The sequence below is a fragment of the Macrotis lagotis genome, chromosome 1 (genome assembly GCF_037893015.1).
Source record: "Macrotis lagotis isolate mMagLag1 chromosome 1, bilby.v1.9.chrom.fasta, whole genome shotgun sequence".
NCBI classification, from domain to species: Eukaryota; Metazoa; Chordata; class Mammalia; order Peramelemorphia; family Peramelidae; genus Macrotis; species Macrotis lagotis.
The window spans coordinates 359,899,680-359,926,783 of NC_133658.1; the positions used below are offsets into that span (position 1 = coordinate 359,899,680).

The 27,104-nt window shown below is 39.8% G+C and overlaps 1 protein-coding gene across 4 annotated transcripts in view; it reads right to left on the minus strand.

Annotated features, from left to right (window-relative positions):
- Positions 1-276: 276 nt before the first annotated feature.
- Positions 277-27,104, minus strand: part of TBC1D9B (TBC1 domain family member 9B) — a 45,935-nt gene continuing 19,107 nt past the window's right edge. For 2 of the 4 annotated variants that reach the window (XM_074212188.1, XM_074212189.1), the window contains exons 8-22: positions 23,261-23,401; positions 22,584-22,734; positions 22,103-22,317; positions 21,505-21,622; positions 19,618-19,903; positions 16,163-16,292; positions 15,940-16,038; positions 14,841-14,909; positions 13,804-14,044; positions 13,213-13,278; positions 6,073-6,144; positions 5,679-5,729; positions 4,036-4,095; positions 3,610-3,716; positions 277-1,777 (exon numbers count right to left, since the gene is read on the minus strand). In XM_074212188.1, coding sequence (XP_074068289.1) covers positions 1,082-1,777; positions 3,610-3,716; positions 4,036-4,095; positions 5,679-5,729; positions 6,073-6,144; positions 13,213-13,278; positions 13,804-14,044; positions 14,841-14,909; positions 15,940-16,038; positions 16,163-16,292; positions 19,618-19,903; positions 21,505-21,622; positions 22,103-22,317; positions 22,584-22,734; positions 23,261-23,401 — 2,502 coding nt within the window. In that variant the 3' untranslated portion in view covers positions 277-1,081. The other 2 variants (XM_074212190.1, XM_074212191.1) reach the window with 2 other exon arrangements.

The window sequence follows — 27,104 nt, forward strand, 5'->3', positions numbered from 1 at the left end:
CCTGAAGAGCTCCTCTTTGCATGTCCTTCTGGAAGCTGCTAAAGCATGCTGGCTCCAGGTTTTCACATCACACACTGGGAGGAGGAAAGCACTCTACTTTCAGGGAGTGTTATAAGGTAGGCACTGAACAGTGATTCACTTTTAAGCAAACTTAAATGATGAAAATAAGATATATGGAGAGAAACATCTGGTGTTCTTTTAAATAGTGAAAGAAAAAAAAAGAAAAGAAATAGATAATAATGAAAGCAGTGGTAATTCTGTCCACCTGCCCCCCCCCCCCCCCCCCAGTTCGGAGGCCTGCTTTAAGAAATTCTGCCCCAACTTCCATCCAGGCTTCAACCTCAGTGAGCTCTGCCCTCCCTACAGAGCAACCTGAAGGGATGGATGATTTTAGCACCTAACTCACATATGAAGGGTTAAAACCAAAACCTATCTCCTGGCAAAAGGCTAAGTAACAGCCCAGCCAGAGCCATATCTGTAGGTCAGTGAAACCAGGAACAGGAGTCTGAGCCAATAATCCGGAACATGGGGATAAATGAAGCAGAACAGGCTTGCTGCATTACAACACAGTGCTGGAGCCTGCCTTTAGAGGCCAGGGGGCTGGGGCATTAACCTATGATGGTGGCTTAGAGGCAGGCGGCCAAAGGCGGGGATGGTTTCCTGCCAAGCTCCATCCTCTATGTGAAATCACCCAGGAATCTGTGGAGGCAGGGGATAGAGAGGGCAGCTGCACCCAAACACTGCTTTAATAATAACTCTCGAAAATTATACAAGCAGAGGCAGACATGCATAATTTACTGTGGGGCTCTCTACATCTTGGGGCCCTGGAGTTTCTGATAGCAGTAAGATTACAGCAGTTTTGCTCCTCCATGCCCCAAACAATTCTGACCAAGAAGCAAGGTGATGAATATCAGCTATTTGGGATAAGCCCTCCCTTTTCAATTATGCCTGTTCCTGATGTTGTGGAGAATTCTAGGCTTTGTTTGTTAAAATAAAATAAAAAGTTCTCCCATCTTATGCCACAACGGACCAATTCTCAACCATTTTCCTTCTAAAACCTTATTGTTTGTTCACATGAGGATCAGCCTGAAATGGAAGAAAGTTCATAGTCACTGGAGGAGCTGAACTGCCTTTCCATCTTCTTCTGATCCTTAATCTTCAGGCCAATATCCACCTTTTTTTCAAAGAAGTTCACCAGGGCAGTCTCTGTAAGTATGGAAGCCAAGATTTGCTCGAAGGATATGGACCAATCAGTGTCAATGGTACTGCCATATCTGGAGGCAGGACTGCCTGCTTCACATCCCACCAGCACTGTATCATCAGCAATATCTTCACACTGCAGAGAGCTGGTACTCACCATGGAGTAGGAAGACATAGACATGTCGTCTTTGGTTTCATCATCTGACAACAGCTGGGAGGGAGAACCTTGCCCTTCTCCCCGGCCTTCCTCACTTACAAGCTGGTTCTCCCGTAGTATTTTTCCAGTCTGTGTGTCCCCTGCAGCTTTACGTTCTGAGTCCACAGGGGAATGCTGCTCCCCAGCTGAATTCTGCCTATGTTCTGATGGCAGAGACTCTTCCTCACTAGTCAAGTCCTGTTCATTGCTGGCCAAGTTGCCCTCTGGCTTTTTCTGGGGCCGGCTAGAGAATTTCTTCCCAACCTCTCCAATGCGGAGAAGGAGGCTGGCCACTGTGGCGATGGCATGATACAGTTCCTGCTCTACTGGGTCCTCGCTGAACATATTATAAAGGGTCTTGCACAATTCAATAAATTGCTCCTTTTGTGTGGGGGAAGATAAAAGAAGAGATCGTGGGTCAGAAGTAAAAAAGCAGCAAGTTCATTGCTGTCACTTTGGTAAACCTTAAAGCATTAGAAAGGTGTGAGTCATCATTAGTATTAGAATTACAGAGCTTGTCAAGGTAACTAAGGATAGGAGACTCAGTAAAGGTTGAGTATAGTATGTATTGTCTATTATTTAATTGGTATAGGGAACTCTGGTGAGTAAATTTCTTATACCAATGCTTTCTATCTCTGTGGAAAATGCTGGTCTTACTGATAGGATGACCCCATTATTGTAAACAATACAAAAGTCTTCAGAACAATGCAATGATCAGTTGTGACTTTAGAGGACTGATGAGGATGATGATCCCATCAGATAGGGGTGAGTTACTGGTGTGGAAGGAGGTTTACACTGTCACTGTCAGATATGGGTGACTTATTTTGCTCTACTTCTTTGTTACATAGGCGGTCATATGGAGGAACTATCCATGACGGGGGCCTGGGCACTAGGGAATATGAGGCCTTGGGAAGTGACAGTGATCTAAGAATTAAAGAGTATCAAATAAACATTAAAAAAAAGAGAATATTGCTCTTTAAAGATATGGACACCTAAGTATGTATTCCCTATCTATCAATGCAGACAATCACATTATTGGAAAAAACCCACTCAGCTGGCCCTGGCTGCCACCACTTACTCTTGGGAGCTTAGCAGAGCCATCAGAGGGAGGTTGGGAGAAAAGAGATGCCTGCTATGATATCATTAGCATTTTGTATGAATACTGGTTATTTTAGATTCTGGATCTCTTGTTACTTAAGGAGGAAACTTTAAAACCTTCCTGTACTATAGAGAGCTAAAGCTTGTGGCTGTTTTTGTGATTTAGAATTGATCTGAGCAATAAGATTCATAATGAGTCTACATTAGAAAACATGTGATTCTTGTTGGTCTGGCCCAAGAGGGTGAAAATGATGCCCTTCTGGCAGGCATTTCGAGCTGTCTGGCCTGGTTCTTTGCCAAGACAAACCATCCTGTAATGGCTGGGCTGGAATGGGGGGTAGAATGGTAGCTTAGGAGGTCTTAAAAGGCAACGAACAAAAAGAAACATTCCCATGCCCTCAGAGAAACCTTCCATTTCTAATACTTGCTAGCCAAGAGTAATCCATACTAGAGTGTAAGTGCCATGATAAAGTCACAGGAATGCAATAACCCCTTGGGAAGACCCCAGGCCAACAAAGCCATTATTTAATTGGCACCAGCAGAGCCTGAAAGCTGTAAACAGAAGAAAGGGATAGCCTGCCTTGTGCTGCCCCAAGAGTATCCTCTCAGCAAAGGCAGTAAAATTTTGTTCTAGGACAGGGAAAAGAGAGGAGGAAGGAGAAAAGTAGGAACACAGGTTATTGTACCTGAGTGTTGTACATTTAAAACTATACCATAACAAATGTATTCCTAAGGGGTAAGTGAATAGTATATTTTGAAGTAATTAGTATTAGAAAGGACTATGACATATAAGACCAGAGTTGTGTCTAGAACACTTATCTAGTGTTGGGGAGGGGAGAAGACCTCAGATTGGAATAGGTATGAGAGGAAAAACACATAAATTGATCAGGACATTTAATCTCATTTGTCATTTCCCCCTAGAACTCTAGAGGCTTTTTACTACAGAATGCTAGGGTTAGATGAGGCTATTTAGTCCAAACAGTTCAAATCCCTCATTTCACTGAACAAGGAACTGAGTCCCCATAGTAATAATCTCAGACCTCTCACAAGAGACAGCTATCATCCTTCTTTAAGTCCATATTCTGTATCTTCTACCTCCTCTTTGAATTTCCTACCTGACTCATTTTGGGAAGATCCTTAATAGTTTCTTTCTTGGACTCTTTCTCGCTGGCCCACATTTGAAGGTAGTACCTATAGTCTGGGGAGTTGGCCCCCTTCTCTTCTGCAAAGAAAGGAAAAAACAGACAAACCAGAGGTAACATAGAATATAGAAATTACTTACAGGGTGAATTGAAGGAAACCTAAAAATGATCATGGGCTGTAAACTAAAGTTGTTAATATCAAGCAGGGTTCATTTAACAGGGAAAGAGCTACATGTAAGGGCTCAAAAGATCTGTAGTACTTTCCATATGTCCTTTAATTGTGTCTTTTTTCATTGTTATTACTGGGAGGACAATAGGGTATAGGAAAAGGTGTATGTGTGAGAAGTGTAAATATCACACTGGTATTAATAGATCATATCTGAATATACTGCACATTACCTCTTTTATCTTTGAAGTCTCCATTTCTACTTCCTTCTTTCTCTTCAGGAGATGCTACTTCTAAGCAACCAGAAAGAAAAAAAAAATCCACAGAATATATTTCTATCCTAAGTAACAATAAGAAAATTCTGAAATTTTTTTTGGAAAATTTATTTTCAGAAAAACTTATTTTTGAAAATTATTTCAAAGTTTGGGTCAATATTCCCACTGCGAACTGGACTCATTGTTTTATATGTTTAGCAACTATTGTTCCAACCACACCCTTCACACTTTGTAATTTCTGCTGTACCCCTATCTCCTTCCCATCATCTTTCCTCTCTTGTCCCTGTGTCCAATTTTAGAAAGAACTCTTATAAGCTCAGGAAAAATTACTTCTATAAAAAATGAAACAAAAGAAAGATGTTATTATGATCCTCATAAGAATGAAAATCATGCTATACTTGCCCTTCATATATGAAGGCCATGGGATGACAGTCTCAGGTGGAAGTGGGCTCTCTATGAAAGCCAATGCTCTATTGGGAAAGCTAAAACTCAAGGGAACTTCATTCACCAAATAAGTTCCATTAATATTCCTAACTGATAAAGCACTACTGTAATAAAAACTTGTTGACTGGCTGATGTGGAGCAAGAATATACTACTCAGGGTCCAAGTATCTTGGTGTCCATCTCATCTCTGCCACTTAACTAGCTGTATGATCACTGGCAAATTACTCAACTTCTTTACAAAACTGAGATGCACAAAATGATCTTTAAGGCCCCTTCCAGCTTCAACCTCCTTCTAATCTATGACCTACTATACATGTTTGGTATTAAAATTTCAGGCTTCTGAGGCAATTTATTTCCTTGGGTCTGTGCTAGGAATGGACTATGGCTAGCGAAAACTAACTGTGAAGAGTTGGTACTAATCGAGATAAATGCTGCCCCTATTGACTTGCTAAGATAGTGGTAAGGGAGAGCAGGGAGTGAGCTTCTCTTTCCCTCTACTATGATATGAAATACATCATAGTAGATATGAAAAAGACTGCTCTAGTTTGTCTAGTTTAATATACTTGAAAGTATGGCCTTTCCAACTCAATATTCATATTTAAACCAATCATTCAACGCAATATTCATATTTAAGCAAATCATTCATATCAGGTATGTCCCAATGTCATGCAAACTGCCTTGTAACTTTATCAGCCAATCTGTATGGCTGCTGGTTGCCATAAATAAAAACATCAAGTATCCCTAGCATCTAGCAAAGCAGAATATACTAAGTGCTAATAAATGCTTGCCAAACTGAATTTAAGTAAGGAGGGTTTTACCATTTCCAATTACTTCATCCCATTTCACTATGAGACAATAGCATTATGTCCATGGGAAAATGGACATAGTGCTAAAGGTGACTTTTTATTGCCTTTGGCAGTAAAGCATATATTAGAGTTGAGAGCTCCTCACTTCTGAATCCTGCTTAATCTTCCTCAGCCACATTGTCTCTGTCACCATGCATCAGCAAGGCTCAAACCCCAAGAACATTGCATGCAAGGTATGTGTACCATGAGAAACTTTGACATGATAAACCTCAGAAAAGACTGACAATAATAATGCTTCTTTAGGGACTTGGGTCCTTAGGACAAGAAGGCAGTACTCTGCCTGGGACTGACCTGGAGTCTCACAGTGCAGGAAGAGATCCAGGTCTGAGACAAAAGGAGATACTGAAGCATTCCGGAGGGAAGAGAGGGGATGGAAGGAAGAAGAAAAATTCAGGGAATACACAGAATCCGAAGTTAAGAAAACGAACAGAAATGCCAATGAGCTTCCTATGTAAACCTCTGCAGAAGCAGGAAAGGCAGAGTTTTGCCTGGAGCCCCACAACAATGCGTGGGAAGGTGTTTTGGCAAGCAGCTCCTCCTGGTGAAGGGGAGACAGTGCAGACAGCAGCAGTGCCCAAGCCCTGATAGGCTCCCTGAGGGACAGAAGACCCTGAAAGATCTCACAGCACCCCCCCCCAACCAGGCCGACACAACTCCAGACTTGGCCCTTTTTGGTTTTCCTTACCTTCTGCAGAGAGGTCTTCTGGGAAGTACTGTGCTGCCTCCAGAGCTGACTCTGCTTCCTCTGTGCTCAGAGCTGGTCAGAAAGAGCAAGACAAAGTAGGAAGAGGAGAGCAAAGGATGGAGAGGTCATCTCAGCACTCGTTTCCATGGTCATTTTCAACACCATCAGTTAAGAAACTGAACTGAGAAAACTTGTTGGCATGCTTTTCTAGCTGCTTTCAAGGAGGAGAGCTGGGCTAAGCTCCTTCCTTCTTTCTCATGACAAGAAGGCCACTGTAGCTAGTCTTGAGACACCTCAAAGCAAAAGAACCAGTGGACAGTGTTTCTCCCAACAAATGTCCTGTGATAATGCTCTCACCATGTGTCAGTCCCTACCAGCCTGTTCCCAACACCCTGGCATGTTGTGAGCCTTGCCCCCTGTGTGCTCAGACTTTGCGATGCCATGGCCACATGTATCATCCTGTACCTCCAGTAAAGCTCCTTCTACTAAAGGCCCCTCGTCCTTAGGCTCCCTCCTCGGCCAGGGAGGAGAACCAGGTGAGCCCGTAACTAACTCCTTTTCAAGCCTCTTCTTCAGGTAAAATATACTGGGAATCTTGTAGTACTAATAATTACAGATCACATTCACATCAGTTCCAGCAATTATTTCCCTACTGCTTGTTCTGCTACTTATTAATCCTGAGGAGGGAAGCTACAGTCACTGAATTCCCAAAGTAAACAGATTTATCTTTTCCAGTTTCAATGCTGCTTGGCCAGCATCAAATCTCCTATTCTGGAATTATAGAAGGACAGAAAACCAAAAGAAAAAGCCCGAGTTTGATTTTCAGAACTGATTTTTTTCATTATATTCACTAAAAGTTAGCTTTGAAGAAATAAATTTCTTGTGGTAGAAGGCGAAGATGGTCTGGCCTGAAAACGTATCCCAAGCACAGCAGGGGGAGCAGCAGATGGAGTATCCTCCCTTTGCTCCATTACCTGAAATTTTCCTTCTCACACTTTCCAGGCATGATTGGAGATCTGCAGTGACCAAGGTCATTGTTCCCCCTACATCTGTCTTTTACCAGAGGAGGTGTGGAAATGCTGGGAGTCCCTACTCTGCCATTTACTAGCATATGACCTTGGGAATGTCTTTCTACCTCTCTGGTCTCAGTTCATTATCTGTCAGATGAGGACAGTAATACCTGAAGCAGACAATGTAAAGCACTTTGTGACTAAAGGTGCTATGTATAGACACACTTGTTTACATAGATTTCTGTGTACATAACCATATATTTTAATGTGTGGGGGCTGTCATTGTTATAATTTTAAAGGAGTTTTTGGTTTTTCCTTGATTTTTAGACTCAAGGCTATAATTTTAAATAGTGCTTTTCTGGAAGTAGGAAGGAAAAGTGGGTCAAAAGTCAGGGGATTCTGGGCAGGGAAGACGAAGAAAACAGAAGTTAATTCTTTTGGGTCTGTCTTCTTGAAGCTTTGGATTAAGAATTCCCCTTTTGTATTTGTATCTTAATTTGATTGATTTTTTTTGGCTGTCATCAAGTTTATCATAAACTTTTTTTGAAGTGCTTTAGCCTGGTAACTCCTTTGGACTATAAAAATGAAGAAAGTTGCTCAGCATTAGTAGAGTACTGTAACTAGGAAAGTCCTACAATGAAAACACAGGCGCACTAAGAAGCTGAGGGAAAGTAGGGAGAAGGACAAGAACTAGAGCTAAGGGAAGAGTAAAACCAAAAAACACTTGCCCAGTAAGTAGGAAAAAGGAGGTAATCATTCCACCCAGTCTTGAACTTCTTTGAGGAACAAGTTAGTGGCTCACAGTCCATGTCCTGGTTTTGAGCTAGGTTTGCCCCTGACTTGCTATGTCAAGCCCTTTTCTGCTTTTTCCTGACTTCTAAGGTCCCTGCTATTTTAGACAGTCAATGAATCTACTGCCAGCCACCTTGTTTTCTGTCACCAGCAGAGAACACCATGTGGTCAATATAAAGACAACTTCTTCTCCATTCTAATGAAACTTCCTGAGATGGTCAATTTGGCTTAACTACCAAGGTGCACACTGATTCCTCAAAGTGATAGATGTCTGAACATTTTATTCTCTAAGAGTTGTGCTGTTTCAGTCACGTTTGACTCTCTGTGACCCCATTTGGGGTTTTCTTGGCAAAGATATTGGAGTGGTTTGCCAGTTTCTTCTCCAACTCATTTTACAGATGAGGAAACTGAAGTAAACAAGGTTAAGTGACTTGCCCAGGGTCACATGACTAGTAAGAATCTAGGGCAGGATCTGAACTCAGGTTTTCCTGACTCCAGGGTTGCTGCTTTAGTCACTCCTGTTACCTAGCTTCCCATCCTGCAGATCAGGAACACTGCTTCCCTAGGAGCTAGCTCTCCAGAGTTAACTACATGAATTAAAAGGAAAAATTAAAGAGAAATGGAATTTATTATCATAACCATATGATATACAACAGCACCTAAAATCTAAGTTTAGGAGGAATTTCACTTATAATTTTAACCAGAAGGTCAATATTAATGACTGCTTTCATATAGGGACTATCTCTTTCTTGATTTCTTCACTGAAGCCCACAAGGCTGAATGCCAACATTTCCCTTAGAACTCATTTTCGGGGAGCTTTTGGAACCCAGCACACAGAAAGCTTAGAGCTTGCCTTCCCTCTACCTGTGAGTAAAAATGGTCAAATTCATTAAGACTGAGATGGGGAAGAAGTCTGGGAGTCAAGAAGAAAAGTGGGAAGAAGAAAATAAGTTGGAAAAAAACAGTTCTCAGACTGCTTAGTAGCAGTTCTTCTCCCTGTCGGAGGAACATGGACCACTGCTGTCAACAAGTCTGCTGCTGCCATGCGTCTGTACTGCCCCTGTGGTGCTCTGAGATCCCTCTGTAGAAGGATGCGACTCTGTGGAGGTCCTAACCCTGACCCAGACACAGAAGCCCTTCAGCCCTGCAGAGATCATTGCTGCTACCATTGCTTTGGGCCCAACTACTACTCCAAATGACAGGACTACATCTCTGAGGATAGTAGTTTTGATGAAATGGTCTAGGAGTCCCACCATGTTTTTGGAGTTGAAAGGTGACTGGCTGCTCTCTGGTAGGACTCTAACCTGCCAAGCAGGAGTCTGAATGCCATTGTCCAAGACTAACTCCATGATTCAATTCAAGAAGAATAGTACCAGAAACAAGAAGGGAAAGGTGAGCCTTGGAAATTGCCTCTTGTCCTTCCCTATTTGGTAGACTTTGCACTTGTCATCTTGGTGGACTTTTTCAATGGACTCGTCTGGGGGACTTCAGCAGGAAGGTCAAATCACTGAAAGCAAGAACATACACCTATGATTTCTTCATTTTGGCTAATGATAAAGGAACTCATTTTGGCTAAAAGAACTCATTTTCACCTTCTTCATCAATCTGATCCCACATTCAAATGGAATGGGATGAGGAAGTTAATATAGAATGAACATGTCTTCATTACATTTAAGAGCTGGGACCATGTCATTCTTCATTTTAATAATTCCTAGTACTTGCTTCTTAGTTAGGTGCCTAATAATTATTTGCTGAATTGAATTCTAATGTGTTTTGAAAATAGTTTTCTTCTAACTATACCCTACAACATATTATTAACAGGCCAAACATAGCCTTGCTTACCCTTTGATTTGGAAAACAAAAAAAATTGTCACATTATTTCTTGATTCCATGTGGACTGGCAGAAAGGCAGAGTACTATGGATACCATCATTCTGATTACAAAACAAATGGAAACTGGTTAAAACTATAATAATAGTTAAGATTTCCATAGTATTTCAAGGTTTGTAAAACATTATATTATCTCACTGGTTCCTTACAATAATTCTTGGAAATGGGTGCTATTAGTCCCATTTTACAGATAAGGAAACTGAAGCTTCATGACTGGGTCACATAGCTAATAAATGTCTGAGGTAGTATTTGAACTCAGTTCCTGACTCCAAACCCTGTCACTCTATCCACCTAGCTACCTAAACACAGCTTAACTCCTTTAAAAAGAGAGCTCTAGATTAGAATATATCCCTCAGGTTCAATATTTATTATCCCTTTTGTAGATTTTGCAAGAAGAATCCCAAACACAAATTTCCAATGATAACTGAGAAAGATCCTTTATTTATCCTACTATGAAGGATCTGTTACATTTCAGGGAACTGAGCTCAAGCAGCCTAAATCTATGAGCAATCATTTGAAATGAAAAAAATACCCTGGAAAGATTTCATGCTAATATTTGAGTGGCGATCTAGTATAGAAGATCAAGAGATGTACAGTCATGGGGTGGCTAGGTGGCACAGTGTATAGAGCACCGGCCCTGGAATCAGGAGTACCTGAGTGAAAATCTGGCCTCAGACACTTAATAATTACCTAGCTGTGTGGCCTTGGGCAAGCCACTTAACCCCATTGCCTTGCAAAAAAACCTAAAAAAAGATGTATAGTCAGGAAATTTGGGTCTAAGAACTGGCTCTGATATTTACTGTGATCCTGGGAATGTCACAACTTCTTTTAGCCTATTTTTTCATTCATAAAATGAGTATGATGATCTTTATACTCCTACTTTATGGGATGACTACGGGAAAAGTGCCAATAAGTTTGTTAGTAAAACAGGGTTTATTTTATCATTACTTGGTTTGTTCAGAATCTGTCCTTAGAGGTGGAGGATGACAGTTTAATTCTTTACCCCGAATAAATTCTCTAGGTCTACTTATCTCCCAGACAGACACAAACTGTGCTCTATCTCATCTTCAAAAATGGAAATCCTAAATATGCCTAGGACCAGAGATCATCAGTGCTACTAAATTATATGACCTTGATACAAAGTCCAGACTAAGAACACTTTTTTGGAGTGAATGTAATAACAGTCACCACTGCTAACATTTGCATAATCTAAACAGCATTTTAGGTTTATAAAACATTCCTTTTCTCACCTGCCCTCTGCTGGGAGGCCATCATCAGGGGTTTCTGCCACTCAATTTTACATTTTCTGTTCCCTTGTTTCAATCTCAAAGCCACAAAGAGGCAGCTTTTCTCCTTGCCAGGGAAATCCTTTACTTATCTGTGCCCTGGATCTCATCCCCATCTTTCTCCTCTGAAAGCTTATCCTAGTCATCTTCTGACTTCTTGCTATGATCTTCATTTTTTTCCTCATCCGTTGTTTCTTTTCTCTGCTGAATGTGTTTTATCTTTCCCCTTGGAGCCAAATGTTGCCCCTAATTCCTTACTTTCCACTTATCAAATATTTGTCATTTGCTTTTAACCTTCAGAGTTGACTGCAACTATTTTCTTTTTGAGGCAACCAGTGATCTTTTAACTGCCAAACCCAATGGCCTTTTTTTTTTGGCCCTCATCCTTCTGGATTCTCTGTACCTTTTGACCCTGATGACCACCTTACCTCCTGCAGCCTTATGACTCTACTCTCTTTGCTTTCACAACATTGCTCTCCTTTAATCCTCCTATCTGACTGTATCTTCTGAGTCTCTAGTGCAGGACCACATCTATATTCTACTCTCTAAGAGTAGGTGGTTCCTGAGGCCTTGCCCTAGGGACTTCTCTCTTCCCTCCTTATTCTCTCTGCATGATCTCATCAACTTCTAAGGGTTCAATTATCATTTCTATGCAAATAACTCTAAAGTGCACACATCTAAGGCTATTGCTTCTCCTGGACTCTAGTCTTGAATTACTATCTTTTTGGTACCTCTACTTGAATGTCCTACTGACATCTTAAATGCAACACATCCAAAATAGAATTCATGATCTTTCCTCTGAAATCCACTCCTCCCCCCTTGCTTCTTTCTTTTTTTTTTTGGCAGATAATACCATTCTTCCACATGCCTAGGATCTCAACCTTGAGATCTTTCTTGAAGAAGGGCACAGAGCCATTCAGCTGCCATACCTTACTGGCTCTCTCTCCACAAAATTTTGTGCATCAGTCTCCTCTTCTCCATTTCCAAGCACCTTCATTTAGTCCTTCATTATAGTAAGCCTGCATTGTTGCCACAGGCTCTTAATTGAGACCCCTGCCTCTTATCTCTCTCCCCTTTGTCAAGGACAGTGCCATTGCCCTCTCCAAGAAATTCCAGCAACTTCTTAGTGGTTCTAGAATAAAATCCGAAGTACCTAGCTTCACATTTATAATCATTTACCTTATAGACTAAAGCTAGGCTACCATTGTGGACTTAACATTCCTCATATACTCAACTTCCTAGACTCACAATAAATGCCTGCAGAACTCTTATTATTAATTTGAAATTATTCTGTAAGGTGGGCAATACATGCACTATCATTCCAATTTTCCAGTTTAGGAATCTGAGGCTCAATGAGGGGAAGCGGAAGTGACTTGCCTAGAATCACACTGGGAATGACATCCAAGTCTTCTTACTACAAATCCAGGCTCTTTTCAGTACACTACATTGTTTTACAATATATCACAGTACATTAAGGTTATTAAAGTCACAGTGGACAGGAAAGGATTTAAGACCAGTGTCATCAACATTCTAAATGGTAACAAAGAGCTGCATAGTCAACTCCTCCCGTGCTGTGCATGTTAACTCCCTCATGAAGAATCTGAAACTAGTCTAAAAAGCAGCTGAAAAGGTTTCTGGAGGTTGTAACCTTTTCTTGGCTGAGGAGTAAGTACCCTGGGGGGGTACAGATCACTCTCCAGCATGAGAAAAGTCTCCTCCAGATGAACTCTACAGATTGACATTCAAAGAGTAGGTCAAGCCCTAAGACTGAAAATAGCATAAAATTCCACAAAACCCCACCCATCTCTCTATGAAACAGCCCTCGAAGCTGGTCTATCATCATTGTCAATTCACATTTCACTGCCTAGTAGAAAGGGAAAGGCTCTGGGTCTTTCAGGTCATGGAGGCTTTTTCCCCTTTGGGGGAATCTTGTGAGATTTGCTGAAGAGAACTGATTGAATTATTGTCTAAGAAAAAAAGTGGCTTTGTGCCTCCTCTTCTTGCACCAATGTGAAGCAGAGATCTTTACTAAGGAATGTTCTAGACAACTTGCATTTAGGCTCTGGAAATGCTCAGTAGGGCCCTGGCTGCTAGATCAAGGCACCCTGAACACACTTAGCAGGGGCCTCTATTTGGGGGAGAATAAGCACAAAGATCTCCTACCTGGAGGAAGATGTAGCTTGTAAAGAACTTTAAGCTTCTCTGTTAGGTCCCCATGGTACATCCCACCTGTTTAGAAAAGGAAGACAACATGATCTAGATTCATTCACAGAAACATCCTCAGGCAGAATTCAGAAAAGCATCATAGTACAGTCATCACTTCAGATGTGTGTCTGGTAAAAGGATTCTGTCTCTATCCTCTGAATTATTCAGTAACTAACATGGGATAATACTGCCTTGTTTTCTACTGGCTCTTGTGAGGTTGAACTGGATTCTCCATCTAAATTCTTGAACTTTTTGAGAGATTAATAACTATCTGAGTACAAGGTGGTGGGCAGCCTCATTAGCATTATCACCATACTTTCTCACCAGGCCTGAATGAAGAATCCTGGTGGTATGTGGAAGACTAGTGAAGTACCCAATTTCAATTCCTAACAATTATTACTAATTCACCATTTCCCTTTTTTTTGGGGGGCTTAAATTTTCAGCCATATAATGAGAAATTTGGACAAGATAAGGGCTTTTAACATTTCTGTGATTTATTATGCAATATTAACAGATTTGGGAGAGCAAATAAATCCTAAAGACACTTACTCATCCCAGTCACAAATTCCTTGAAGTTGATAAGAGAGTCCTTGTTTTCATCTAGAAGTCTGAACATTCGTCCAGCCAGCACTGGAGTGTGAGAGCCACAAGCCCAAGGGGTCAAGCTGACAAAGAGTTCCCTGAACTGGTTCCCATCGATTCTGTACTGCTCCAGATAGGGGAGGCTCTGGTCTCTGCGAATGGCTGCCATGCGGTTATTTCCCCAGTAACAGCTCATCAAGTATTTGGCCTAAATGAAAGGAGCGACTTATTGAACTGAAATCTTTGTATTGCTTCTAAAGCACAGATTGTTAACTTTTTTTTTTTATCACAGACCCCTCTGGCAGTTTGGTGAAACCTACAGACCCATTATTAAAAAAGTTTTTAAATACATAAAATAAAACACATAGATTACAAAGATGATCAATTATATTAAAATACAGTTTTCAAAATATTAAAAAAAAAACCAAGTTCATGGACCCCAACCCCCTAGGGACAAAAACAAATATCTAAGTTAATTGCCATTCTTCTTTTTTCTCATTTTTGTCTTAGAATAGTTATTATTATTATTATTGTTATTATTATTTTTTGGTTTTTACAAGGCAAATGGGGTTAAGTAGCTTGCCCAAGGCCACACAGCTAGGTAATTATTAAGTGTCTGAGACCGGATTTGAACCCAGGTACTCCTGACTCTAGGGCCGGTGCTTTATCCACTGCGCCACCTAGCTGCCCCTAGAATAGTTATTTATTTATTTTTTTGCTGTAGGTAGACAGTTAAAGGAAAGCAGTGGGAATAGGGAGGTAGATCAGATCTCAGGAATTACAAGGTTTATAATGTTTAGGCTCATGTTCAACATGAAATGAACTGAAAGAAGAAAGATTACAGCAAATTGGCCCAGGACACTTGATGATCAGCAAAAATCCTTTAAGAGAATCTCTCTCCTTTAGCAGGAAGCCTCTCTGCTATTCTACTTTGAGAAAGATTTGAAGAAGAACACCACAAAAATTCACTTTCAGAATTAACAACATACATTCTAGAATCCTACCTTAAACACCATGTAAAGTTCTTCTAACTCTTCCATGGAAAAGCCAATGTCACTAGATATAGCTCGAACCTTGAGGGAAAGAAGAGACTGGATTTACTGAACTTAAAATAGGCAGAAACATATGGTTCTATGATGACAAAAATGAAAACCTTTAGAAAACAACAAAGCATTTTCATTCCCAGATGGGAGAATGTATGTAGAAAAAAGAGATGTGGATTAATATCTGAGGAGGAAGTCTGAGTATATGGCAGTTCCAACCAAAACAAACATCCAATAGATTTTCACATCAAAATGAAATGGAAGTGGCTATAAAGTTTCTTGTTTCCCTCTTTGTAAAGGGGAGGTTGGGTACCCAAAGCCAACAGAGCAATGGGTTACCCAAACTTTTTAACTGGAATTTCCTAATTCTTCCCATAGTAGTACCTTCAAGTGTGAAAAAATGTTGAGGTAATGATGTAAACTGGGAAATATGAATGACTTGACTGACTACTCACAGAGTAAGCCCTCACCACAACATGTATAGGGTATAGGTAGTGAGTGGTCTCCTCTACTGCTCTTAAGCACAAAGAAGGACAATAGCAATATCAAAGATTACAAGTGCTTGTCACAGATAGGAAATCCTAGGCCCATATTAGTTTCCTCAAAAGGAAAACAGACCTGTACCTATCCACTTCAACAGAACAGAGAAACCAAATTCAAGTTTACTGCTTTGTGAAGAAGCCTTTAAGTCATTTCTCTCTTTCTGCAAGGCAGTAAGGTTAAGTGACTTGCCCAAGGTCATACACCTAGGTAACTATTACCTGTCTGAGGCCAGTGCTCTAACCACTGCACCACCTAGCTGTCCCTTTGAAGTCATTTCTGATCTTAATCCAGCAACCAAGGTCAACTGGAAACTCCAGTAACTGACCCAACTTATTAGCCATTAGAACAAATTGGAGCTAAATCTTCAGTGGTACTTCCAGGGCTCAGAAGTTCCCTCTACCTGAGTAGAGAACACTCTAGGAAAATCCTAGAAAGGCAGAATTTCTAAAATAACATCAGCTAGAGTGAGCTGATTCCCTGATGAAAACATTTGGATTAAATCTAAGGTTTCACATACCACACTTCTTTTTGCTGTGTCCTCCAAGGACTGGATGACTTTTAGTCTTTGCTTAAACCGCATTTGTTCGATGTCATCTCCTCTTAAACTGCTAAATTTCTAGAAACAGAAACAAGCCAATTAAATATCTCCACATCAAAGTACCCATATGCCAGTTAATCAGGGTTGGTTGTATAGTAAACAGTACAATTGTTAAACAAACTTAAACTAGTGTGATTCTGACCTCATAGGATGTTTTCAGGAGTTCAAAAATATCGATCTCAGGAGGAGGCTCATCCCCACTGGTGAGTAAGGCATGTAGGTGTGGGATAGGGGGAGAAACACTTTGCTTATTCACCACATTATCCAGGTATCTGTGATTAAAAAGGGAAATAGGGAAAATAGGGAAAAAGGGAAAAAACTTGTTAGTTTAGAAAACTGAGACAGACTAAGAAGTAGACAAAATCAAATGAAAAAAAGATCCTCTGGGGGCCTGTCTTTGGCTACTCACTTATTTTTTCATATACGTACAGGTCTTATGTTCAAGTAGACTACTGGGAGCCCTTCACTGGGTTGAAGACATCTTCCTTCTGAGTCAGAGAATTCCAATGCTTCATGACACTCTTAGAAATTTAAGATGCAACAAACAGTCTGTAACTCTAGTTTAGCTCCATTTACCCTAAGAGGAAATTCCTTAGTTTAATTTCCTTGTTAAGCCTTTTAGTTCAAGGAACCATGGCTTCTTTGTCTCTATGATGATACACTACTTAGGCAGAGGCCACCTATCTCCACTCAACTTGGAAGCAAACCTTCATCTAGAAATGAATCCTGCCTCCTTCTTACTGCCTGATTTGTATTCTCCATAGTAGATACTTAATCAATGTTTACTGAATGAAGGACTGAGGTTATGCAAGTTTGTTGGGTTTCCCCTAAAACAATCTATTCTTGCCCAATGGTTTGCTCTCAACCATTGTTGCTCCCTAACAACAGCCTATTTGAGCAAGAATGGAGCCTACTTTAAGGCCACAGCAAGATTCAAGTCTTGATCGTTGGGTTACATGTGCCACATATTGCTGAACACAGCTGGAAAAAGTCACTTAACTGCTTTACTAAGTCTACTGCAAATTTATGTTTTTCATCTTTACTAGGCCCTCACTACAGCAAAGTCATCCTTTTACTCCTACCAAATTGAGTGTTTACTTCACTGTCAAAAGCAGCTGTCCCAACCCTTCTTCTCCCTTCCCCTGACCTCATACTTTATTGAGAAAGACACCATTTGCCGTCAGCACCTTGACACAATTTCTGTTCTTTTCTTCTCCTTGTTCTAATCTGATAAAGAGGAGTCCCTTTTCCTTCCCAAGATCAATACCTTCACAATGTTCATCTCCTCTTTTCCTTTCTTCACCAGCAGACTGCCCCCACAATTTTTCTTTGCTCTACTCTTCAACTTTTTCCTTTCTATTGGTTTCTTTTCTGTTATTTCCGAACATACTAAAAATCTCTTCTCAAAAACTTGACCCTTCCATCCTCTTAGGCTCTGTTCATTGCCAAAGAGCTGGAAAAAGCAATCAATATTCCTTATTTCTGCTTCCTTTCCTCTTACTCAGTTTTTAACTCATTGCACTCTGGTTTTCAACATCATCACTCAACAGACACCATGCTCCCCAAGCTATCAAGTATTTCTTAATTTCTAAATCTAATGGAAACTTCGCAATCCTCATCCTACTTGATCTCTTAGTGGCTTTTGAACCTGTTGACTATCTTTTCCTCCTGAAAAGTTTATTTTCTGGATTGTCATGAAATTGTTTTCTTGGTTCTCCTTTCTGCCACCAAAGTAATCTTCCTAAAGCACAGATCTGACCAGATCAGCTTCAAACCCTCTACAAAGTCCAGGATCAAACAGAAAATCCTCTTGTGGCTTTAAAGCTCTTCATGACCTAGTTTCTATCTTCCAAACCTTCATATACTTTCTTTCGTTATGATCTGGTTGCACTGTTGCTCACACACAACAGCCATCACTGATTTGATGCCTTCCTTGTCCTCTTCATTCCTGGAATGTTATCTCTGCACCTCCATCCACCAGCTTCCTTCAAACCTCAACTCAAATCTTAACTTCTGCAGGGATCTTTTCTAGGCCCACTCCTGACCCTTCAAATGCTAGTGTCTTCCTTCTAAATTCACTCATCTTCCATTTCCACTGTTTAGATCTTGCTTACACAATTTCTGTGCATGTTATCTCTCCCATTAGAATATGAGATTGTATTTTTGCCTCTTCATATTCCAGTGAACAGTGCAGTTAATGGCACATATTAAATGCTAATTGATTAACTGACTGACCTATCTGCTTATTTTCAGGTTCCTGAACTCAATGAAATCATCATTCACATCATACCCCTAACTGTGGTGGTAGCCACAGATCTCCTCTGGGACTTTATTTACACACACACACACACACACACACACACACACTCTCTCTCTCTCTCTCTCTTAGTCACCTCATTAACTCTCATGGATTTAATATCATTTCTATATATTCCAGATCTATAAATAAAACCCTTCTCTCTCTCTCTCAATCTGAGGTCTATTACATATTTCAACTGGACGTCTCATAGGCATCTCAACTCATCATTTTAAAAACATGATCTGTTATCTTTCCTCTAAACTCATTCCTTTTTCAAATTATCCCATTATTGACAAGATCACTACCATTCTTCCATTCATGCAGAGTAACTTCATTGTTATGCTCAACTTTTCACTCTCCCTTACTCCCCTCTTACCCTGGTGCTAGGTAATCAAGCTTGAATAGTACCTAGATGAAGAGTGGCCAGTGCTCCCTTCTGTACCTTCTATTTTCTATTTATACCAACTATAACACCTGGTAGTCAAGGTTCTCCACAATCTGATGCTACCCTAATTTTTTACTCTCATGTCTTATTATATCCCCCTACACATGATATGTGCAATCCCCACTAGATTATTCTCTGCCCCATCTCCCCAACAGGCCTTACTTACCATCTCCTATTTTTGTACCTTTGCTCTTTCTATTCCTTATGCTTGGAATATCCTCCATCTTCCATCCTTTAACTTAAACTCTATCTTTTCTAGGAAACCTTCTCTGATACCTTATCAGTAATGACCTTCCCCTTTTGATCTCACATAGCATTTTATTGACACTTCCCTTATTATGTAATGCAATATATTTGTCCATTAGACTTACAGCTCCATAAAAACTGGAACTGTGCTTTGCCTAATCCTGCCTTCTTCTTGCTGCCTGGTTTGTGTTCTGTACAGCAGATGCTTAATCAGTGTCTGCTGAACGAATACTAAAGCTGTACAATACTAAGGCTACTGGGTTTCCCTAAAAGAACCTATTTTTCCTCAGTGATTTGCTCTCATAACAGCAGCCCACTTGGGCAAGAGTGGGCCTAAAAAGTTTCAGAAAACAACTTAAAAGAATCATAAAATTTATGGATGAAAGAGCTGTTGGAGATCATCTAGTCCATCTCCTTTAATTTTATCTTCTTATCAAGCAGTCATTATAGTATCACCATTTAGAAGGATCAGTGAACAAAATGTATTACCTCACTAGTCATGGCTGAAAATATACTCTGTACACCTGTGAGGAGGGTAGCATATATCTTAAGACTGGGGACATGTTTCATAAAATGTGCTTCAAAAGGCAGGGGAACCATGAATCACCTGCCCAGAACTGTCATGGCTTCCCCTTCGTCATTGCAATTCAATAGCTGCTCCATGTTGGCATCCAGGATGGCCAAGGAGACTTGCAAAATGAGCTTGATCCCCTCATAAAAGAAACAGTCGACAATGACCACAGCACTTTCAAAAGGCATGACACTGAGGAAGAGTGTAAGAAACCAGGAGAGCGAGATAGTGGAAATTACTCCTAAGTCCTGCATCTTCTCTGAAAGCTGAGGCAAAAATTCCCTTGTGAGCTCTTCAAAGATGCCTTGGTCCACAAGTGCACCTGAAGGGGAAGAAAAGGAAGTATATGGTGAGTAAGGATAACCTTCACCTTCTTTGTGTTAGTGGTTCTTTTTGTGATAGCTAAGAATTGGAAATCAAAGGGATGCCAAACAATTGGGGAATAGTTAAACAAATTGTGGTATATGATTGTTTTTTTTTGTTTTTTTGTTTTTGCAAGGCAATGGGGTTAAGTGGCTTGCTCAAGGCCACATAGCTAGGTAATTATTAAGTGTCTGAGGCCAGATTTGAACTCAGGTACTCCTGACTCCAAGGCTGGTGCTCTATCCACTGCGCCACCTAGCCACCCCTTCACCTTCTTTGTGAACCCTAATTAAGGATATTCTTATCCTAGGATAGATTTCTAGCCAAAATCACTTATAACTTATTATAATGGAACAAAAGCCCACCAAGTATGAGGTCCCTTTACTACTGATTTATTTGTATCAGAAAAATGATTTCCTTCCTTACCAATGTTCTTTTCTTTCTTTGATATAAACACTCATCTTCTACTAAAACTCTAAAAGAAAAAAGAAAATAACAATCCAATCCCTAGGGGTATTTGGGTGATGCAGTGGATAGAGCACTGGGTTTGGAGTCAGAAAATTCAAATCTGGTTTCAGACATTAGCTGTGTGACTCTGAGCAAATCACTTCTGTTTGCCTCCGTTCCCTTTTCTCTAATATGGGAATAATAAGCACACCCACTTTCCAGGGTTGTTGTGAGGATCAAATGAAAATATGTATATCTCACATTCTCATAATGTCCATTATAAGAATTTAATTTTTAGCTGATAGAAACTTAGACATGAACGGTTCCTAGTTTTGAAAAATGGAGTTTGTATTTAACCATTTTTATCAACATCTGCTAAGGGTACTATGTGTATATTTGGCATTTTGTTTGAGACTATGGACGGAGATTCTATTACTATTGTTTTTCTTTGATGACTCATTGTAGTAAAGAGGAAACTATAGGTTTTCAAGACTAGGCTAGTAAACTTAAGCACGGACAGATCTATTGTATAGAAAAGGCTTTGAGGATGGGTTTGATGACAAACTGTCTTTCTGTCATCCAAGGACCTGCTGAATTAAGTTCAGAGAGGCTCATCATCAGATTGGCCACAGGGTGATGAATTTTTCCAACATAGAAACTCCTTAAGGCTTAACCCTGGAGGAGTGTGATCTATAGAAAGAACTCCCATGTCAGTGAAATCATAGTTCTTTAAAGTATACAACATGGAAGGAGAAATTACTATAATAAGCATTCCTGACATTTGTATGAGGTTTTGTGGGTTTCAAAATTCTTTTTCTTCTAGGATCTTATCTGACCCTCACTACAAGCCCATGAGAAAAGCAGGGCAGAGACCACTATCCCTATTTGACAGATATAGATGCTGAGGCTCAAGGAAGTGAATAATTTGTTGATGATCAGTCAGTCAGAAAGTTTCAGAAGTTGAAGCAGTATTCATATCTTCTAACTCTTTTAGTTCATAACATGTTGTCACTCAAAGTAAATCTCTTTTGTCCTAATAGTATCTTTAAAAAATACTTGTACTTCTCTGACGGTGTGAGTCCCAGAGTCCCAGACAGATTTGGGTCAACTCACCTACCACCCTGGTGTTGTAGTAGTCAGGCAGCATCCGCTCACAGAGCGCCACCAGCAGCCAGAAAGCCTCTTCCTCATTGCTATACAGAAGCAGCACCGATGTCACAATGTTCATAGCCTATGAACCGTCCCACCAGGACAGACACAAAAAGGCACAGAACAAATAGCATTAGAAACCAGGAGCTTCTATTTCAAGCCATTGGATGGATCAGTCCATCCTATCAGGGAAAGCAAGGCCACAGTCCTGAGATCTGGCTCAGAATTGAATACAATGGGCACTTCTTGTTTTATGGAAGTGAATGAAAACCTCTATTCTCCAAGACTAAAGGCAATTTACCCTCACCAAACCAGAAATGGGTGAAAGATAATACTTTAATATGAAAGACAAGATCAATCACTAGAATTTGTTGTTCTATTCCTTCTCTGAGTTGGGACACACCCAATCACGACTACATTTTGTCAAGGGGCTACCTGATTCCTAAGAACGGACAGGGGCTTGGCATTAACTACAGAGTTGCCTTGGAGTCTGAGAGGCCATTAGGTAACTCTCTAGCTCTAGTGTCCCTGCAAAAGGGCTGTCAAACTGGCAGCGTCTGACCTGGCAGTATCCAATCGTTGGGTTTCGGAAAGCATATGCTGTTAGCACTCGGCGGAGGGCAGCGATGCCCATTGCATTTTGGAAAGCTGGATGTTCAGGCATGGAACGGTGCAGATCTCTCTCAATTTCTTCGGCAGCAAGACTTTGCATGCCCATGGATTTCTCTACCAGCTCAGCATAGTATCCAGGGTGGGTCACCATCTCATTCCAGGCTCCTACAGTGGGCAGAGACACAGCACTGTATGGTATTCTCAGACAAATTTCATGCCTAGGGGTTCAATAAAATTTCAGACTGAAAAAGAGACTGAGGAGGTCAATTCCAAGCAAAGGCAAGAGCTGTGGAGTATGAAGGTACACCACATACAACCAGTATATAAAACTCTTCTTCTCCCACTCCAGTGGTGTCACTCTGGAGCAGAGAGCAGGACTCCCTGGGGAGAAGGTAACTCCAGGGTGAGACAGTGGTGACATAGTAGCTCACCTGAGAATAGGAGCCATAGTTCTCCACGCAGGTTCTCAGGGATACCCTTTAAGACCAGCTCCCGGGTCTTTGCTGTTCGATACATGCACATACCACGTCCATATTCAAAGAAGTGAATATTCCAAGATTCTTCTTTCATCTTCTCCTTTGCCTTAGAGAAAAGAGTGTTGTGTGCACTTGTGGACTCCAGAGGCCTTATGTGAATATACCAGGGCAAAGCTATATATGCAGATCTCTTTCAATGATAAATAAATCACCCATGCAATACTGACCATTTTTCTAATTGCAAAAACTTTATAGTTAGAAAAAATAAGTGATTAGCAAGCTGAAAGGAGACACTGACTGCAACATCTTATGACTTATCATGAGGATAAGTCCTCAGGCTAAATAATTTAAGTCAAATGCGAAACTATGTCAATTAAAATAAGCTGGTTTGCATTTGTTTTCAAGAGCCTCTCTTCATATCTCCAACCACAGCATATGCCAATTCTGCCTAACTTGCAGCTTCTGGTATGGGATAAATATATCAGGGACCTATAGGTTTTGGTAGAGAAATGTTAATGGCACAGAAGGGAAGGAAGCCCACACATGTGTCTGTGATACTATCAACTTCTTTCCCTCTTAAGAACCTAACATTCATTCAAATTTTGGTTCTCTTAATCATGATGAAGTCTTACCCCCTTGGGTCCAAGAAACTCTGTGAATGAGTCTTTTTGAAAAAGTTTGAGAAGTCCATGAGAAGCAGTTGGAGCCTCTTCCAAGAAGGAGGTCAGCTGATTGCTAATGGTGGAGGATGGGCTGGCAGGATCACTGCTCTCCTAAGGAAAAGAAGTAGGTTAAAAAGGGTTTCCAATTTATCTGTTAGTTTCATTGTACTGGCTGGTTAAAGATTTCATTCTCCAAATACCAGACATTGACAGAATATCCTTTACTTTTTAATTTTTTTTTCTGAATTCAAACATTAAACAAGGGCATTTCTGTATATACAGAACCAAAAAAGAAGATTCTTTATGCAACTAATAATCTATTTCTTTTTTAAAATTTTAATTAATTTATTTCTTTACATAACTGAAAGTAATGGTACAGTACATAAGACATTTACAACCGTGCAGTAATGTACTGCAAAATAAATTATCTAGTAAAAGTACATTGTTAATGTATATAAAAACTGTAGAGACTTTATGGGATAATTTTTTATTTGAATACTGACTCTGTGTTGTTTTCTGATGTTCTCAGAAGAGAAACAAAATGGCCAGGATTAAAGGAAAAAATATATAACCCACATAAATCTGACTCTATTAAAAACACAATTGGCAGAGTTCTTGCTCAGCACAAGCATGCTTAAGACCCTTGATTTTAGCTGGGAAGCATACTTAGACTTGGTAGTCTGTGTGCTCCGCCCATATGCCTTTATTCATCCAACAAGATGGGTTGGGTGTCTTTATTTTTTTTCCTATTAGATCTAGATGGAATGAGAAACCTAAAAAAATGAATTCCCTTCCATAACTTCTCTGACATGAATCTGCAGCTGAATGGAAAACTTGGATCTGAAAACTGCCATTTCCACAAAGATAGGAATAACCCTGACTCTAGCCCCTGTGCAGCAGCTCTGGCTGTCCAGATTATGGCAGACCATCCTGGAGCCCATGAAGACCCTCAGCAGCAACTACTAATCTATTTCATATTACTTGCAATTTTTAAGAAAGTATTTAGTGAGTTCTACACATCGTTTTCTTAAGAATGTCCTTTCCTTTGCACTAATATTTTTAAATGAAAATTTATCTTTAAATCATTTTCTTCTCTCCCTTCCCCTATTTGAGAAAAACAAAACCTCTGTTACAAAATGTACAGTCAAGCAAAACAAATTCCTGCTTTGATCATTCTTAACTCTTCAACCCTTACAAATTGCCTCAATTTGTATTCCATTACCTCTCTATCAAGAGGTGAATAGCATATTCCATCTTGAGTCACATGGATTTGTTTTCTCATATGTGTTTATCAGAATTCCTAAAATTTTCCAGGTTTTTTGTGCTCCTGGTTCTGTTCATTTCACTCTGCATCAGTTCATATAAGTCTTAACAAGTTTCTCTGAAACAAACTTTAACAATATTTTATTAGCCCTTTTTTGGGGCTATCACTATTGTTAATATTCCTTTCCTCTTCTTCCAAAAGAAAGAAATAAAGGGGGAAAATCTTAAATTAAGGTAGTCATGTTTATAGAGGCCAAATCTCAAAAATATAAATCTCTTTCTGAGCTATGTGTCTAATACCTGTAGGAGATGAATAAAATTTCACATGTCTTCCAGAGACATAGGTTGAAAACTGATTTGTTCAGAGTTCTCAATTCAGTTATTTTTCTTTACAAGATTGTTATACTTACATAAACTGTTCTATTTTTGCTTACTTCATGCTCCACCGATTCAAACTGCCATGATATTCTAAAATTATCTTTTTATCATTTTTTTATTGTGGTTCAATAGGGGTTCTAATCCATTGAAATACCATCACTTTGTTCAGTCATTCTCCAAATGCCCATAAATAGGCAATCTACAGTGCTCCCACAAACTCCAATTTCTTTCCTTCCCCCATTATAATCTTCCCTTCAAGATCAATTTGTTTTGCTTTCAGTTACCTGTTCTTTGTTAATATTCTCTTAACACTCTTTTTATCCCCTTATTTCCCCTTTAGTTTGCCATATTTTTTTTTTAAGGTTTTTCCAAGGCAATGAGGTTAAGTAGCTTGCCCAAGGCCACACAGGTAGGTAATTAAGAGTCTGAGGTCGGATTTTAACTCAGGTCCTCCTGACTCCTCCACTGAGCCACCTAGCTGCCCCAGTTTGCCGTATTTCTACTCATTGTGTGTCTTTAATTGTATTCAGTCCTCTTTTGCCTGTTTCAGATGTTCACTCCCTTTCACCCCTTTCCTTTATATTTACATATTCTTTTTAAGATTCACAACTACAAAAAATAACAACTTCAATATCCTTCTTTCTACTTTCTATACTATTCTTTCTTCTATCTTCCTTTCTCTTTTTCTTCTTTAAACCCTCAGAATAGAAACCTCCTCTTATCTCTTAATTACTATAATCTTGGTACCTTATGAAAATATTAGAGTTCTAAAAGGATACCTTTTTCTGTTTCCTTTAATAGAATACCAGAATTACATCACAAATTTCTGTCCAATTGCTCAAATATATTTATCTTTTTAATTTTCTCTGGACTTCTGTTTATATTTCAAAGTTCTGACTCAGCTCTGGTCTTTTATGCTTGAAAGCCTTCTATCTTATTAAAGATCCATTTTTTCATTCCCTATAGGATTATGTTTAGCTTTGCAGGGTATATTATTCTTGGTTGTAAACTCTCCTTTTTAAGCAAATGGCTGGCTTACTGTAGAAGCTTCCAGATCTTGTGCAATGCTAACTATGGTTCTTTGGTACCTCAACTGCTTATTTTTGGATGCCTGAAGTATTTTTTTCATTGATGTAGAAGTTCTAGATTTTGGCTATGATATTCTGGAACATTTTCTATTGTGGTTCTTTTCAGGAGGTGATTGGTGAATTCTCTTTAACTTTACATTGTCATCAGGATTATTTTACTTTGATCATGGTTTTTCAGGAAGTCCAGGGATTACTGAATATCTCTCCTTAACTTGTTTACAGGTTCATTGCTTTGGTTAGTAATTATCTTACAGTTTTTTACTTTTTCAGTATTTTGATTTTGTTCTAATTATTTCCTGCTCCTACATGTAGTCACTGATTTGTTTGACCTTTTTTAGTTTTCAGGAATTTCAAGATTTCTTAACAAGGGTTCCCACTTTCTCTTCTACTTATTGTCATTCCAATTCTTTCTTTTAAAAATTTTTTTTATTTAAGGCAATGGGGTTAAGTGACTTACCCAAGATCACATATCTAGGCAATTATTAAGTGTCTTGAGGTCACATTTGACTCTGACTCCAGGGCTGGTGCTCTACCCACTGCACCATCTAGATACCCCCCTCCCCCCAATTCTTTCTTCAAGAGTATTTAATGGCATTTAAAAAAATTTCTTGCTTCATTTCTTCTGGGTCTTCTATAATCCTTGTGGAAAATTAATTTTTCCTTTTGAATCAATATTAGCAGATGCCAGATAGACTGCAATAATTTTTGATTTTGGTCCATGTATTTTGGATTTACTCATCTCTCCAGCTTTATTCCTGAATTGGGGCTTTATTCTAGGGCCAGGTTCTGACACACTTTGCTCTTTTGGATAGCATGGTCGTCCCTACTTAGTATTGCCCTGAATCCCCTAGATTTTTCTAAGGGCCTCCACCACCTCTTTGAGGTTCAGAGTTGGCTCTTTAAGACCCTCTTTGAGGGTGGCTAGGTGGCATAGTGGATAGAGCACTGGCCTTGGAGTCAGAAGTACCTGAGTTCAAATCCAGCCTCAGACACTTAATAGTTACCTAGCTGTGTGGCCTTGGGCAAGCCACTTAACCCCACTGCCTTGCAAAAACTTAAAAAAAAAAGACCCTCTTTGACATCTG